The 13,325-nt window shown below is 48.4% G+C and overlaps 6 protein-coding genes across 6 annotated transcripts; 3 read left to right on the top strand and 3 right to left on the bottom strand.

The window, feature by feature from the left end:
- Positions 1-86: 86 nt before the first annotated feature.
- On the bottom strand, positions 87-889 carry BKA55DRAFT_592766 (uncharacterized protein; the record flags this gene model as incomplete). Its single annotated transcript, XM_046195441.1, has 2 exons — positions 87-703; positions 760-889. The coding sequence occupies 2 exons, from the start codon at positions 887-889 to the stop codon at positions 87-89; spliced, it is 747 nt and encodes a 248-aa protein (XP_046051029.1).
- Positions 890-3,380: 2,491 nt separating this feature from the next.
- BKA55DRAFT_688475 (trimeric LpxA-like protein) lies at positions 3,381-4,020 on the top strand (the record flags this gene model as incomplete). The annotated part of the gene is made up of 2 exons (XM_046199216.1): positions 3,381-3,419; positions 3,469-4,020. 2 exons carry the CDS (start codon positions 3,381-3,383, stop codon positions 4,018-4,020), a joined length of 591 nt encoding a protein of 196 aa, XP_046051028.1.
- Positions 4,021-4,749: 729 nt separating this feature from the next.
- BKA55DRAFT_688474 (uncharacterized protein) lies at positions 4,750-5,850 on the top strand (the record flags this gene model as incomplete). Its single annotated transcript, XM_046199215.1, has 2 exons — positions 4,750-5,190; positions 5,236-5,850. 2 exons carry the CDS (start codon positions 4,750-4,752, stop codon positions 5,848-5,850), a joined length of 1,056 nt encoding a protein of 351 aa, XP_046051027.1.
- A 1,352-nt stretch (positions 5,851-7,202) lies between these two features.
- BKA55DRAFT_564120 (PRELI-like family-domain-containing protein) lies at positions 7,203-8,520 on the bottom strand. The gene has a single exon (XM_046192465.1). The coding sequence runs from the start codon at positions 8,157-8,159 to the stop codon at positions 7,605-7,607; it is 555 nt and encodes a 184-aa protein (XP_046051026.1). The 5' UTR covers positions 8,160-8,520; the 3' UTR covers positions 7,203-7,604.
- Positions 8,521-9,308: 788 nt separating this feature from the next.
- On the bottom strand, positions 9,309-10,821 carry BKA55DRAFT_592764 (peptidase M24, structural domain-containing protein; the record flags this gene model as incomplete). Its single annotated transcript, XM_046195440.1, has 4 exons — positions 9,309-9,365; positions 9,416-9,502; positions 9,552-10,690; positions 10,779-10,821. 4 exons carry the CDS (start codon positions 10,819-10,821, stop codon positions 9,309-9,311), a joined length of 1,326 nt encoding a protein of 441 aa, XP_046051025.1.
- A 1,154-nt stretch (positions 10,822-11,975) lies between these two features.
- BKA55DRAFT_508430 (uncharacterized protein) lies at positions 11,976-13,152 on the top strand (the record flags this gene model as incomplete). The annotated part of the gene is made up of 3 exons (XM_046187429.1): positions 11,976-12,413; positions 12,472-12,590; positions 12,642-13,152. The coding sequence occupies 3 exons, from the start codon at positions 11,976-11,978 to the stop codon at positions 13,150-13,152; spliced, it is 1,068 nt and encodes a 355-aa protein (XP_046051024.1).
- Positions 13,153-13,325: the final 173 nt, after the last annotated feature.

Below are 13,325 nucleotides of genomic sequence, written 5' to 3'. Positions count from 1 at the left end.
TATGAACTCCGATGAACCGCCGTTCTATCTGACTAAGAAAATATGTGATTAAGAAGTGAAAGATGAAAAGTCGTAACTGGCTAGGTTTAACCGTAGAACCAGTAGAGGGTGGTGTAAGAGGTGCTGTCAGTGCCCTTGGCCTTGCAGCCGTGGGAAACACCACCAGCAGTCATGACGCGGTAGACGTAGGAGACACCGATGCTACCACCAGCGTCACCGAGGTAAAGCCAGTCAACAGCACCGGTACCATCAGGGCCAGCGGAGGCAGTAGAAGGGGCCTTGATGCCGTCGAGTTTCTTGCAGACGAGAAGTTGGTTGGCCTTATCGAGGTCAAAGGTAGGAACTCCAGCAGCGTTGAAGAAGTGATGTCCAAGGTAAGGGAGCTTCTTCTGGAGACCTTGAACCTTGAGGTCTTGCTTCTTGGGGAAGGGCTTGGTGGTAGAAGCTCCGACGCCGTTTGTGTTGAGGTTGAGAGGGACCTTTCCGGTGCTGAGGACGTCGGCAGTGAAAGATGCCCATTTATCGGGAGTCAGAGATGAAGGACTTTGGCCCGGGAAGAGATGAGTGATATCGTAGAGAACAGCCAGAGCACCAACGGCCGCGGGAGTAGCAGCGGCATCAGCGCAGGTGTAGTTCTGAATACCAAAGCCAAAAGCGATGTGCTTGAGAGCTACACCTTGAGGAGGAGCAGGGAGTTCAGAAGCTTTAAGTAATGTTAGTGAAACTGAGGATCTATAAGTTGGTTGAGTTAAGACTTACGGCCACCATTGACTGGGAGGACAGGAGCAGGCTTTCCGGGTTTGCAGCTAGAACCAGGTCCAAAGCTAGCAAGAGGAGAAGCCAAAGCCAATGTAGCAGAGGCAAGGACGAGAAGGGAGTTGGCGAGCATGGTTAATGTGTTGATGTAGGAGATCGAATGCAACTTTCTGAGACGCCGGACTATGACAATGCGTTTAAAGAGGTAAAAGATGGTGTCGATCGTGTGTAATAGGAATTAAGCACTAACAACGACTAAAGAAGCAGTGATAGTAGAACAGAAAGGGTGGTAGAGGAAGAGCAGAGCGCGGTCTTGTATACAATCGGCGGCAACAACGAGTACAAGGGCGGCAATGCTAATAATAAACGCAACGAGCAAGGGGTCTAAGTGGACGGGGCGTTTCCACCTGGGCGCTTATATTGAGAGTTGGTGTGGTGCGTGCAGAAGAAGAAGCGGGGATAAGAAATGCAGTGGTTACCAGAACCAGACAAGACTTATCGAACAAGAATAGAAGAAGACCAGAGAGAAGTGGAATTAGAATTGTTGGTGCTGACTGTGGTTGACGAGAGGAGGTCGTGATAGACTTTATATACAAAACAGCTCAAACTCTACTGCGCCCTATCTAGGCAGATTTTGAGATAGACACGAAACCCAACAAACAGAACAGAACAATACAGTTTCTCCTTCGTTTCTGTTTCTTCCCTCGCCAAAAAGTCAGACGAAGAGATGCAAACATGGACTAGGCCTCGAAACGCGGGCGGAGGCGAGAGCGAGACCCTTCCAATCCTTGTAAGTGGAGGGTGTAGGGATCAAATCTAGTGCAATGCAACGCTTTTCGCTTTTGGGGGGGGAGGGAAATAATCTAATGGAAGGGCGGCCGCGTTGAGAGGCGACCCTAGCGCAGGCGGAAGCGTCGTTTTCTGGAGGTGTATTAGCAGGGATCATAGTTGTATTCGACTTGGTGTTGCCGTCAGCAAGAGTCTCAGTTGAGAGTCTGAGAGTCTGAGATGTCAGAAGAGGCATGAATAGGAAATGGCTAAAATGGTTAATTAGACAAACTGTTTGATGTTTACGGTTTGGTTTGGTTCGGTTTGGTTTGATTTGGTCTGTTTTGTCTTCATCCTATTACTACCATAACGACAAGAGGATCAGTCGCTGTCGATGAAACGCAGAATCACCCACCGTCGTCTGAACTTGTAACCTCTCAGGTATCAACTCTTGTAATCCTTGGCTCAGATCGGACAGAGCATCTTCCGCCCTGCGCCCCGCGGGCCAAGACGTTTAGTTATCGTCTACGTAGTATGCTACTAAGACAAGGACACGATGTTATAAGCGGGAAGGGCAAGGATGCAAGAATCGTAAGAGAACAAACATAGTTATCCAATATTATAAACAAGGTCCGGGTTCAGGTCCGGGGTTAACCACCTGCATCTAGAATGTAGTATCAAAGCATGTACGGACTACGAGTAATGCAGGAGATACAGAGTAGGATCTAGGTAGGAATTCGATAGTTTCTACAAGTCTCACCTGAAGATGAGAAACGCAGATAAAAAGTAAAAAATGAGAGAAATCTAAAAAGCCATTTAATTTATCTCAAACATCGGGCCCTGGCAGTTTCAGCTATGTTCTAGTGTACGCTACTGCACGAAACGACCGAGTCACTTTATATCTCATTTCCACTGCATTCTCCTCACATGAATCCGTGTTAAAAAATTAAATTAAATCCAATATTTAAAAATGCAACATGGAGATGGTTGAGAATACAGAGGAGAGACGAGAATAGAGACGAATTGGGGAAATTAACCGCTCACAACCGCTTCGAGAGTTATAAGTGGCTCATTCCGCGCACCCTTCCCTTGGCTTGCGGCACGGGAAGAACTGCACTTTTTTAGCGGGAGGTTGGAGTCCGTTTCTTTTATCGTCTGTAAACTAAACTGTTTGCGTTTAGTTCAAAGGATTCAATTCCTTAGCTTACGGTTAGCTTATGGTCAGAGTATCATTGGCTGTCCAATTCGAGGAGTTGAGTTGAGAGGTTGGTGTAGGACAAGACTCAATTGGAATAAGTGTGTAAATTATTACAATCTTGTGACACACTCTGGATGTTTGTTATATGCAGGTAGTAAAATATGGAGATGCTTGGTGATGTATTGGTCGGTAATCTACTGATTGCGGTGGGCAAACACGTCGCTTGTTGGGTTTACCTGTTGTTGGTCATGACGGCGCTTGAAAGGCTATTCAGTGTTGGTTCTACCGTTTTTCAAGGCTCAGTAAGGCTTTCTTTGTTCTGAAATAGCATCATGTTGGTAAGATTGGGCAACAGTACCTAGTTACTAGTTACTCCCTCAGTTATCTCTTTACTCAACCATTCAACAAAAAATTAGTTCATGTTACACGGCATATCATATGATTCGATAATTACAGCCTCTATTTACTTGGTACGCGTTGCCTTACCTTGGCTTTACTGCATCTAATTGAGGCCCCCGTCGCCTGCGTAAATGCGGCCCCACTTGTCCATGACATCGGCCTAGCGACCGCCAAAACAACTCCAACACCGCCCGATCTCTCCTCCATCTCCGTCTCCGCCTCCGCTCCGGCCGTCCACCGGCTTCAAGAACCGCCCATCATGTCTCGCCGACCTCCCAAAGGCGAGTACATCGAGACCGTAAGCTCCCTGTTCCCTCTGAAACGGTTCAATGCTAATGCTGTTATAGGACACAGGTAACAAAGTCGCACGCAAAGCAATCCTCGTTGGTACCCAAAACATCATGCTCGGCGGCAAAACCGTCATCCAACCTGAAGTCATGATCCGCGGTGATCTCGCTCGAACAGCCACATCGTCATCCTCTGGCAGCTCGCCAGCGAACAACACAGCCGTCGCAATAGGCCGATACTGCTTCCTAGCTCGAGGCGTCCTACTGCGTCCACCGGGCCGCATATACAAGGGCGCTTTTACATACATGCCACTACGCATAGGAGACCACGTCTTTGTTGGCCAAGGGACAGTAGTGCAAGCTGCAGCTGTGGGAAATCATGTGCAGATCGGAAAGGGGTGTACGATTGGTGAGTTTGCTATTTTAAAGGACTACGTCAAGGTGTTGGATGGGACGGTTGTGCCGCCGAGTATGGTCATTCCGAGCTTTTCTATTGTTGCAGGACAGCCGGCTAAGGTTATTGGGGAGATTCCTGAGGGGGGTTATGATGAGTTCGAGTTGAGGGATATGTATAAGACGGTGGGAAATAACCCTCATCCTCCAGCGTCATGAGAGTATCGCGACCAAGTCGAGTGCTGTACGGGAGCACACGCGGTCGGTATATTGGCAGAGGGCAACATATGCGTTATACGTTAAGAGGTGCCCCGAGGTTGGGATGCAGGACGTGGTGGAATGGGCCATATCACAAAGCAAGATCATTCACAGCACATGCCTACGACTCTACCACACTCAGGACGACGCGGATGATGCTCCTAGGTAGGATTCATTCCTGAGCCTCAGCGATTATCGGATCAAAGGAACCTGTCGCCATTCTGTTCACCTTGATGGCTAAAGCCAGGCTTCCAAAAAGCCGCCTGGACCGCCAGAGCATTTAGACAAACAGGGCGATATTCAAAGGAGGATTAAGTTAGTTATTTAGGTAAATGTCAATGATACCCTTTTATACGTATTTCTTTTATTGTTGGTAGTTTTTGTCTTCTATTGTTTCAACGCTCCGGTTTTGCTCTTCCCAAACGTCATTTGACTAACAGTCAACAATAAAGAACCACATGCCGTGACCACGACGATACTGTTTGAATAGTGACAATACCCCTATTGTCCTTCTGCAGTGCTTGGGTTTCACTCTTCTGCCTCGTTTGTTTATTCACCCGCATATGAATTTACGCACTCCCCCCTCCATCTCCCATCATCGACTCCATCCGGACATATATCTCAGCAACATCCCATTATTCTCTACCAACGATTTCTCACTCAGCATCACTACCTCATCGATTATCAATCATGTCTCCCCCCGAGCTCCCCTCCAAGCTCGTCACCGTCCCCTGGTGCGAGGGCCTCAACGTCGAGGCCTACTCGCGCAGATCCGAGCCATCTCCAGACCCCTTCTCTCTAACCGTCCCCCACGCCATCATCCGAAACACTCATCTCTTTAACCAGCTTCGCTACGCTGAAGAGCTCGACAACCGATCCCTCAAGGACGTCATCGGTCCCCTCTGCGAGGAGATCGCCCAGTATCAGAAGCAAGACAACAATGAGATGTACGGCCTCTCCAAGACCATCGTCATCAAGTATGGAGAGACTTCTCTCCGCGTCATCCGCCGTATCTGGGACCTCAACCTTGTCTACAACTCTCGCCCTGAGATCCCTGACGATATTCCTCTTGTTTTCAAGCAGGGTACTTGGGCTGGTACTCTTCGCGACACTGTTCTCTACCGTATGCACGTCCGTCTTCTTCGCAACCAGCTCAACAATGCTCTCGCCGCTTAGTATGCCGAGGACTTCAAGATTGCGAACCACAACCAATTCATGAACGGCGTCTACGTCACCGACGTTCTTACTCAAGATCACCGCGACCGAGTCGAGCGTGTCGCCAAGGAACGTGAGGTTCTGTCCGCTGTGTGGCAGGAAGTGACTGAGAACTCTACTTTCGAATGCTCCAGCTCTACATCCCTTGGTATGACAAAGGAGTCTGCCCTAGAGCTCTGCATCAAGACTGTCGAATCCTTTCACGAGACTTCTGATAGGATCGCATTTGACACGGAATATGGGCTTCAGGAGGGTGATGTTGAAGAAATTCAGCACCGTCAGGCTCGTCAGCTATTGCATGTTGCAGCTCGGGCTGCTGCGAATTGGGAGCCTCGACAACCTGGATCTTCGGATAATATTCTGGTTGTGTACTGTGAGGACATGCTCCGACGCCGTAGGAACGAGATCCGCAAGCAGAATGCGGAACTGCGAAGGGAGCTTGAGGCCATTCTGGGAGATACTCGTGGAGGTCAGGTTGGCATGGGGAGCGATGGTGAGAGCGAGTATGACAGTGATGATGAGTCTGAGGAATCTGATGATTCTGATCTTCCTATGTTTGATCACTACGAAAACTAAGGAACTCATTCTTTTACGGTATCTTGGTCTTGGTGTCTCATTTGTATTGCACGTCACTGAAGAGTGATCCATTTCTTGAAAGGGGATCAATATTGAAGTCCAACAAAGTACTTCGACAAGGATTTGAGAGCAGATGGCAAAGAACAGAGTAAGGTTCTGGAATTGGGGCAGATGAGCGCAAATTTTATTTAGTTGCTATATCATAGATGGCAACACTGGCTAGCGAACTTTCATGGTTTTCGTAGTATATTCCCAGAATTGAACAACTTCGCCATGTGTTCCAGGACTAACGAATAGTATTGGGTGATCAAAGGAAGTACCCTCTCGGCAAGATGCGGTTGATTAAATACTCTGTTTTCAACACGCATTCAGACCACTTCTTCAAAACGGAAGTCTTGTTCCAATGCATCTAATACCCAAGTTTGAGAGTTATGGATAATCTGGCTAGGGGAGACAAGAAACGTAAGACCTATCCTAAGTGACAAAAAGACTTGGGTGAATTTAGTATATATTTAGTAGACCTTTAGACTAGTCCATTTTGGCACCCTGATACGGTCAGAAGTTTTCTCGTTCCCTGGGGGCTGGCTATATGAATTAATCATCCCCATTAGGCGCAATCCTTTAACGCCTCTGATATCATGACAGCGACAGCCATTGGAGCTGGGCAGCCTCCTTGAATGTATGCTTTTGAGCCACAAGAACTCGAAACAAGCCTGGGTTCTTAGAAAGTAACAAAGATGCCGTGTAAATTGCAGTGTAAGACTACGGGTATATTAAACACAAAAACTGTCACTACGTGTTGACTTGAGATCCGAAAATTAGGCAGTTTAGTGATCATTGAATATAAATATCGCGATATCTCATTCATCTCTAGTAAGAAGTCCCAAGCCTCAAAAGTTTCTATGATCTGAACTTCATGACACTCAGGAACTTTCCATGATTTACTTTCCCAGTACTCGGACCAACACCGAATTCCGTCTTTATTCTTCAAGCCACACTCAACTCACAAACTATAGAGTTTCATTCAAGCCCAATCTAATCATGGAACGAAGCATCGACTTCCGACAACCCCATCTTTAAACTTCCCTAGTCACCCACCCCCTCAAAACGGCTGCTGCGGGGATAAAAGGGTCACGAACCACCGAAGCTCGGCCGGATGGGAACGGAGAGGCAAAGGTGTGAGCCATTCGGCACTAGAAATAGCGAATGCCGGGCAAAGGCCGTTGAGAAGCGATCAAGTGTGGGTGAGTGCATATGGTGTGTGAGATCGGTTCAGCCGAAGCGGCTATGCTAGATTCTAGTACCAAGGATAAGAAATAGTAGCTGAATAGTCATCACGGTAGGATTGTACATTCTAGTAATAGGTTTGATGATTAAGTATTCTAATCAGTGACTCTATCAAGAAGCCCGTTCTAGGCGATGAACCCGAGGCAATTCCTCGGGGTCCATGTGCTCTCGACTGTCTAATAGACCGGGGGTATAGTCCGAACAACTCCAAAACGCAAGGCATTAATGTATCATGCCCAAATAAGCAAAATCCTCTTTTTATGTATAACTTTTGAACAACCTTCTAAACGCCAATAAAATGCTGCAAGTGTCATCTACTCCTCTTTTTTAATGTCGCGCGCCCGATTTTATGCCGTGTCGTCGTTAAATAGTGTAGCGGTGAGTAGTGGAGATTGGTGTCGTGTGCAACCCTTGGAGATAAGGATTGCTGATCGGAGATAAGGCGTAATTCATACGTGATGGTAAATTCATAGAATCTGGCGCGCCTTCTCCTCGGCGAAAGCCTTGCGGCTCATCATCAGAACGCGCTCAAAGCCCTCGCGGCCCTTAACGGCGTTCTCGCGGAAGCGATGCACCATAGTATCCTCGATGCTGTTCTTGATTCGCTGCCAGCCACCGCAGAGGGCAGTGATGTTGGCGTTCTGGATGAATTGTGTTTGGTGGTCGCCGAGAGGCTTGTAGACGACCTCCTCCTGAACGTTGACGAGATTGCTCCATGTCAAGTTCTGGCTAACCATCGTAACGGTCTTGTTGACGGGGTCGACGTAGCTAGCCTCATACATGAAGCTCTCGTCGCCAGTACCACCGATAATTGTCTTGATCCAATCGGGCACGGTTTGCTTGCAGGTGATCAGACGCTCAGTGCGAAGGATACCGGTTGCGGGGTCGACTTCGCGGGAGAGGGTGTCGACTGCAATGACATGCTCTGACTTGTTGTTCCAAGGGCCGTACTTTGTCCAGTTGGCTGTGGACACCTCGTCCCAGGAGTAGTTGTATGTGACCTTGTTGCTGAAGACCTTCATTTTGATGGGTTGAAGGCTCGTCGGGTTTGTCGGAAGTTGTTGCGGAAGATAGAAGTTGCTCGCGTGGGAGTCAGAAACTTTTTTTTTTTTTTCACGTGTAGAAGCTAAAAGCTTTTCAAAGAAAGAGGAGACTCGTTTATGTGAAGAGTCGAAAAATCAAAGATGTGAAAGAAAGTAGACGCCTCTCTTATTATATCAGTCGCAGAAAACGAAGATATACAAGATGCTCCAGTGGCGATGGAGAGTGACGGAAGTGAGGGTAAAGATGAGCACTCGATGGAGATGGATGGCGATGGATGGGATGCGGCCTTTTTAATTGGGGACACCGCCCTGACTCCTCCTTCCACAGCCTCTAAGAAAAAAATATTCCATGTGAAGGAGGGTACTCGCTATCGCCGGCCATCGGCTCTGGGCCCGAGCACATCCGCGTTCAGCCACTAAGCCCGATATGACACAGCACTAACTCTACACGGCAAAGCCTCTCGATCGCGATAAAGCCTCGGGTTATTAAGAGGCTGTGATTGGCTCGGTCTGCAGGAGGAGGTCGGAGCTCGATTTCTGGTCTCGTGCATTGCTGAAAGAGTGACTGTGCCACAGAGTGGCGAGTGCGTCAATGATGGGGAAAAACCGGAGAACGATGAAGCTAAGCGTTGGTGATCAAATGTCAAGCATTGGTCAATTTGTCACCGTGAGGCTCGATATGGGGAAGGGATTAACGCGGGTGTCAAGGGTCTTGGTCTGTGGAATGTACAAGAATCGATACAGAAGCTCAAGATAGCATCAATCATTTCTGTGGTATTCCAAGATTAGATAGATCGATCGATCATCTTGCAGCCGTCAAAATGGGCAGTTGTTGCATTTGGCGGTCATAACTACGCAATTTATCAATGTAGCAATGCATAACTTGCCAGATTCTTGCATAATGATGTTACTGGTATTCAGGCTATTGACCGCTGTAATGCTTGATCATTTACGCCATGAACCAAACAACAAACCTACATAGTTAACAATGCAATAACGGTCACATATGCTTAACGTAAAATCATATTTTGAGTTTATTTACATAGTCAGACGTGTTCGCATCGAAAGAGGAGAGTCGTATTTCAGAGTCCATCTCACAATTCACTCCATGACATGCCAGAAACTCGTCTAGTAGTCATCTCCACGACTGATGACCTCCTTCACGGTGGGTCGAATCAGAATGGTCTAAGATTTATTAGTCACTGTCATCTGTAAAGCATTAATGGTTCACTTACATGCTCAAACTGAGCAGTGTACGAGCCCTTCTTGTCACACAAGGGCGGGTATGCTTCGACGATACCAGCGTTGACCAGATTATTGAGCTTTGAACTGTTAGCAATAGCTCATTTCAATGTGAACTCCAATACATACTCCAAGTAGATACTTGTCCTGGCCAAGACGGTCCAGGTATCGACGGCAGAACGGCAGAGTGCCAAAGTTCTTGTTGATCACGTTGAGCAGCGACTTGGCCGAGCTCAAACGGAGATCAACGTGCTGCGAGTCTCCTCGCTTAGCATAGTGCGACGTCTCCATATCATCGCGGACGTATCCGTTACCAGTGCTTCCAAAGGTCTCAATGGCAAAGACATCGCCTTCCTCCATCTTGGTCTGATCGTTACTCTTGACGATGGGCACGGCCTTGGTTCCGTGGATGCTGTAGGGCAGAATGTTGTGGCCTGTAAGGTTGCGAATACTCTTGACGGGGTAGGTGGTTCCGTCGATCTCAACCTCGAAGCTCTCCATGGTCTCCTGGATGACACCTCCAATTTCACCAACGCGGGCATCGATACCGGCCTCGCGAATACCTGCGTTAGTGGCCTCCTGGACGGCTTTGAGAAGGTTGTCGTACTTGTTGTCGAAAGACATAGTAAAAGCAGAGTCAACAATGCGGCCGTTGACGTGGACACCGAAATCAACCTTCATGACATCCTCCTGCTGAAGAACCATCTTGTTACCGGCATTGGGAGTGTAATGCGCGGCGCAGTGGTTGAGACTAAGACCGCAAGGGAAACCCATACCAGCCTTGATGCTGTCACCCTCCTCCAGTCCAGCATGTCCGGTAAGAGCACGAACACCATCCTCAATACCCTCGGCGATCTGAGTCAAGGTCTGTCCGGGCTTGACATTCTTCTGAGTCCACTGTCGAACTTGGCGATGAATCTCAGCGGCCTCACGGTAATCGGCAAGGAAGTCGCTGTTCAGGTTGTCGAGGTGGCGCTTCTCCTCATCGGTAGTACGGTAGTTGTTCTCGTCCTTGTATTCAACCTCCTCTCCGTGAGGGTAGGATTTGTTAGGGAACAACTGGCTGACCTGGACTCGAGGAGGGTCGCTCTGGCTGGTAGGGTTCTTCTTCTTCTTCTTGGGCTTTCTCTTCTTCTTCTTTTTGGCGGCTCCCTCGGCAGGAGCAGCGCCGTTGGCTTCGTCTTCGGAATCATCTTCGCCGTGATCGTCTCCGGCAGCGTCGGTCTTTGACTGTGTGTTTGTGCCGGGCTTCTGAGAAGCATCGGCCACTGCGGGGCAATCGTTGTCAGTCTTTTTGGCTCAGACGTTTTCACATGATAGTTCACCGCTGAGTGAACGATATACGTAGGAACTTACCGTTGAGCTCCTTGAGAGCTTCAGTGGGGACTTGAGCTGCCATCTTGGCTAACTGCGCATGAGTGAGAGCTGCAAAAAAGAGAGAGAATTTGGTGGGAGGGTTGGATGAGTGGGAAGATGTCACACCCCACCAAGAATCTGACTTATATCGACAGAAATACTCGAACAGTTCTTTGCATTGATGGGGACGAGCATTTCTGTCTGGTCTAGTCCCCGCTGACAGATTTTTGACATGATGAAAGTGGATTGGACATCCATGCCAATGATACGCGAGGCGGTTAATTGTCAGAGAACAAGTGGTGCCTCGAACATGGATTGGATCACAATTGCTACCGTTGATGTTTATAAATAACGCTCAAGCTGTCGTAATCGGCCATCACTTACACTCATACCTTTACCAGACATCAAACTCTAGTTTTTCTTGTGACGACTTATTGGATATGAATGATGGCTGATGATCTGTGTTACCTCATGGCTTGGTTTCACTGTATCGGCGTAGGTAGATGCAGTAGTCATGGCCGTCAAGTGTTTCAGTGAATTCAGAAGCACTTCTATTCCTGTGACAAGACGCTGATCCTTTCTCACGCCGCGATCCTGCAGTACCCAATTTGTACCAAGGGACCATTAGAACCACTCATAATTTATTCCACAATAGAATTGCTAAAAACGGAGATATTTTTCATGCCTTCAGTACAAAATCAACGGTTTTACAACATCTCTAGGGTATCCAATCCCCTTGCGACTGGTCCAATGTATGACCTCACAAGCAGCCAAAAAATCAAGCTAAACCTACCCTGCCGCTGAAATTCAGGGCATCGTCAGCCAAACAAGGGTAGCCACCAGGTCATAAGTCAGTTTGCCGCTTCATGGACAGGAAACCTGACCCGACCTAAAACGCCACGTCTCCCCTCTTATCTCAGAACCAGGAATCTCGTGATAACTTCATAAACCTCCCTCTTCACAAATCTAAGCCACTGCCATTCCGTTTACGCTTACGACGCAGTGAAACTCCTTCTCCACTGCGGCCGGTCCCTTATAAGCTGGAGACCGTTCTCTTAGCGGCGCCACTCACGGGCCGCTTGTATGCCCCTCTGCGATTGGGTTTCCTCACTTGATTAAGCTCAACTTCTACTGTAACCTTGGTCTTTCACGACTCGCGATTTCTCTTAGTTTTTGAAGATCTTCTTCTGGACCAAGATGACGGATAATCACACAGAGGCTAAAGCCTCAACCACCACGAAATCTCCCATTGAGCGCAAGCCCGTGGGAGGCATCCCTCCTGAGAATCCTTCCGTCGAACGAGCCCCGACTCTTCCACCACGACCAGCGCAAGACTCCGACGAAAAGACCTCTGAAGCTCCAAAATGCGATACTTGCTCTGTACCTCAAAAAGCCGCCTCTACCAGAAGCAAATCTCCTCCTACACCGATCAAGGTCGACAAGACGCAACCAGAAGACTTTGAAGGCGAACTTGCGACCAACAACGATCTACCCTCCGCCGAAACCCTCAAGAAGATCGAAAACTACATCGTTCTCGACAGACATGGAAAATCACACCCTTTCAAGACACTTTACACTGGTAGCAACGTTGCACGACGCGTGCTCATCATCTTTGTCAGGCATTTCTTCTGTGGCGTATGTCGTGACCCCTTCGTCTCGTGGTCGTTTCAAGTTACTGATATTATCCTTCTAGAACTGCCAAGAGTTTCTGCGCTCTCTGTCCGAGGCTATAACTCCCGAAGCTCTCTTGCGCCTACCAGTGAGCACATTCATTGCGGTCATTGGATGTGGTGATCCTGCGCTCATTGACATGTATGTCAATGAGACAGGATGTCGCTTCCCTGTATATACCGATCCGACAAGGTCTCTTTTCGATGCCCTTGGCATGTCAAAGACGCTACAACTAGGCACCAAGCCAGCCTACATGCGCCGAAGCATGATGCACAGCATTGTGGGCAGTATAGTCCAAGGAGTGAAGCAAATCCCAACTGGAAACGTTCTCAAGATGGGCGACCAGCGCCAAGTTGGCGGCGAATTCCTCTTTGAACCGCGAGACATCCTCACACCCGTCTCAACACCACGAAACGAAAAGGCGCAGCCCATTAGCGCATTTGAGGAGGCAGAAGAACAAGGCCCAGACCACGATGGAAACGAAGAGAAGAGAGTCACATGGTGCCATCGCATGAAGACGACGCGCGATCACGCTGAGATTCCTGAGCTCATTGAAGTGCTGGGCCTGGATCAGACCGCTACCGCTGGACGGGATGTGAGTCGTGGTTCAATCACTTCAGCGCGCAAGGGCAAGGGACATAGCATGGCGCAAGAGATTCGCAAGCTGAGCGCGGAACGATCTAGGACATCGAACGAAACATGATGCGATTATCATCTGAGTGTGCCACCGGATTCGAGCGAATTGGAGCATTGCTGGTTCTTGTTACAGCGTTGGAGTAGGTTTTGGTTATTATTTGGCATAGCTTGCGTTTTGGAAAGACTATGATGATATGGTTAGAGAGACTTAGATGAGATATCCTTGATATTGGTCGATAG

The sequence above is a fragment of the Fusarium redolens genome (genome assembly GCF_020744475.1).
Source record: "Fusarium redolens strain MPI-CAGE-AT-0023 chromosome Unknown BKA55scaffold_6, whole genome shotgun sequence".
Lineage (NCBI taxonomy): Eukaryota > Fungi > Ascomycota > Sordariomycetes > Hypocreales > Nectriaceae > Fusarium > Fusarium redolens.
Note: the sequence above shows the minus strand (reverse complement) of the source record. Positions and strands in the feature narration are given on the sequence as shown.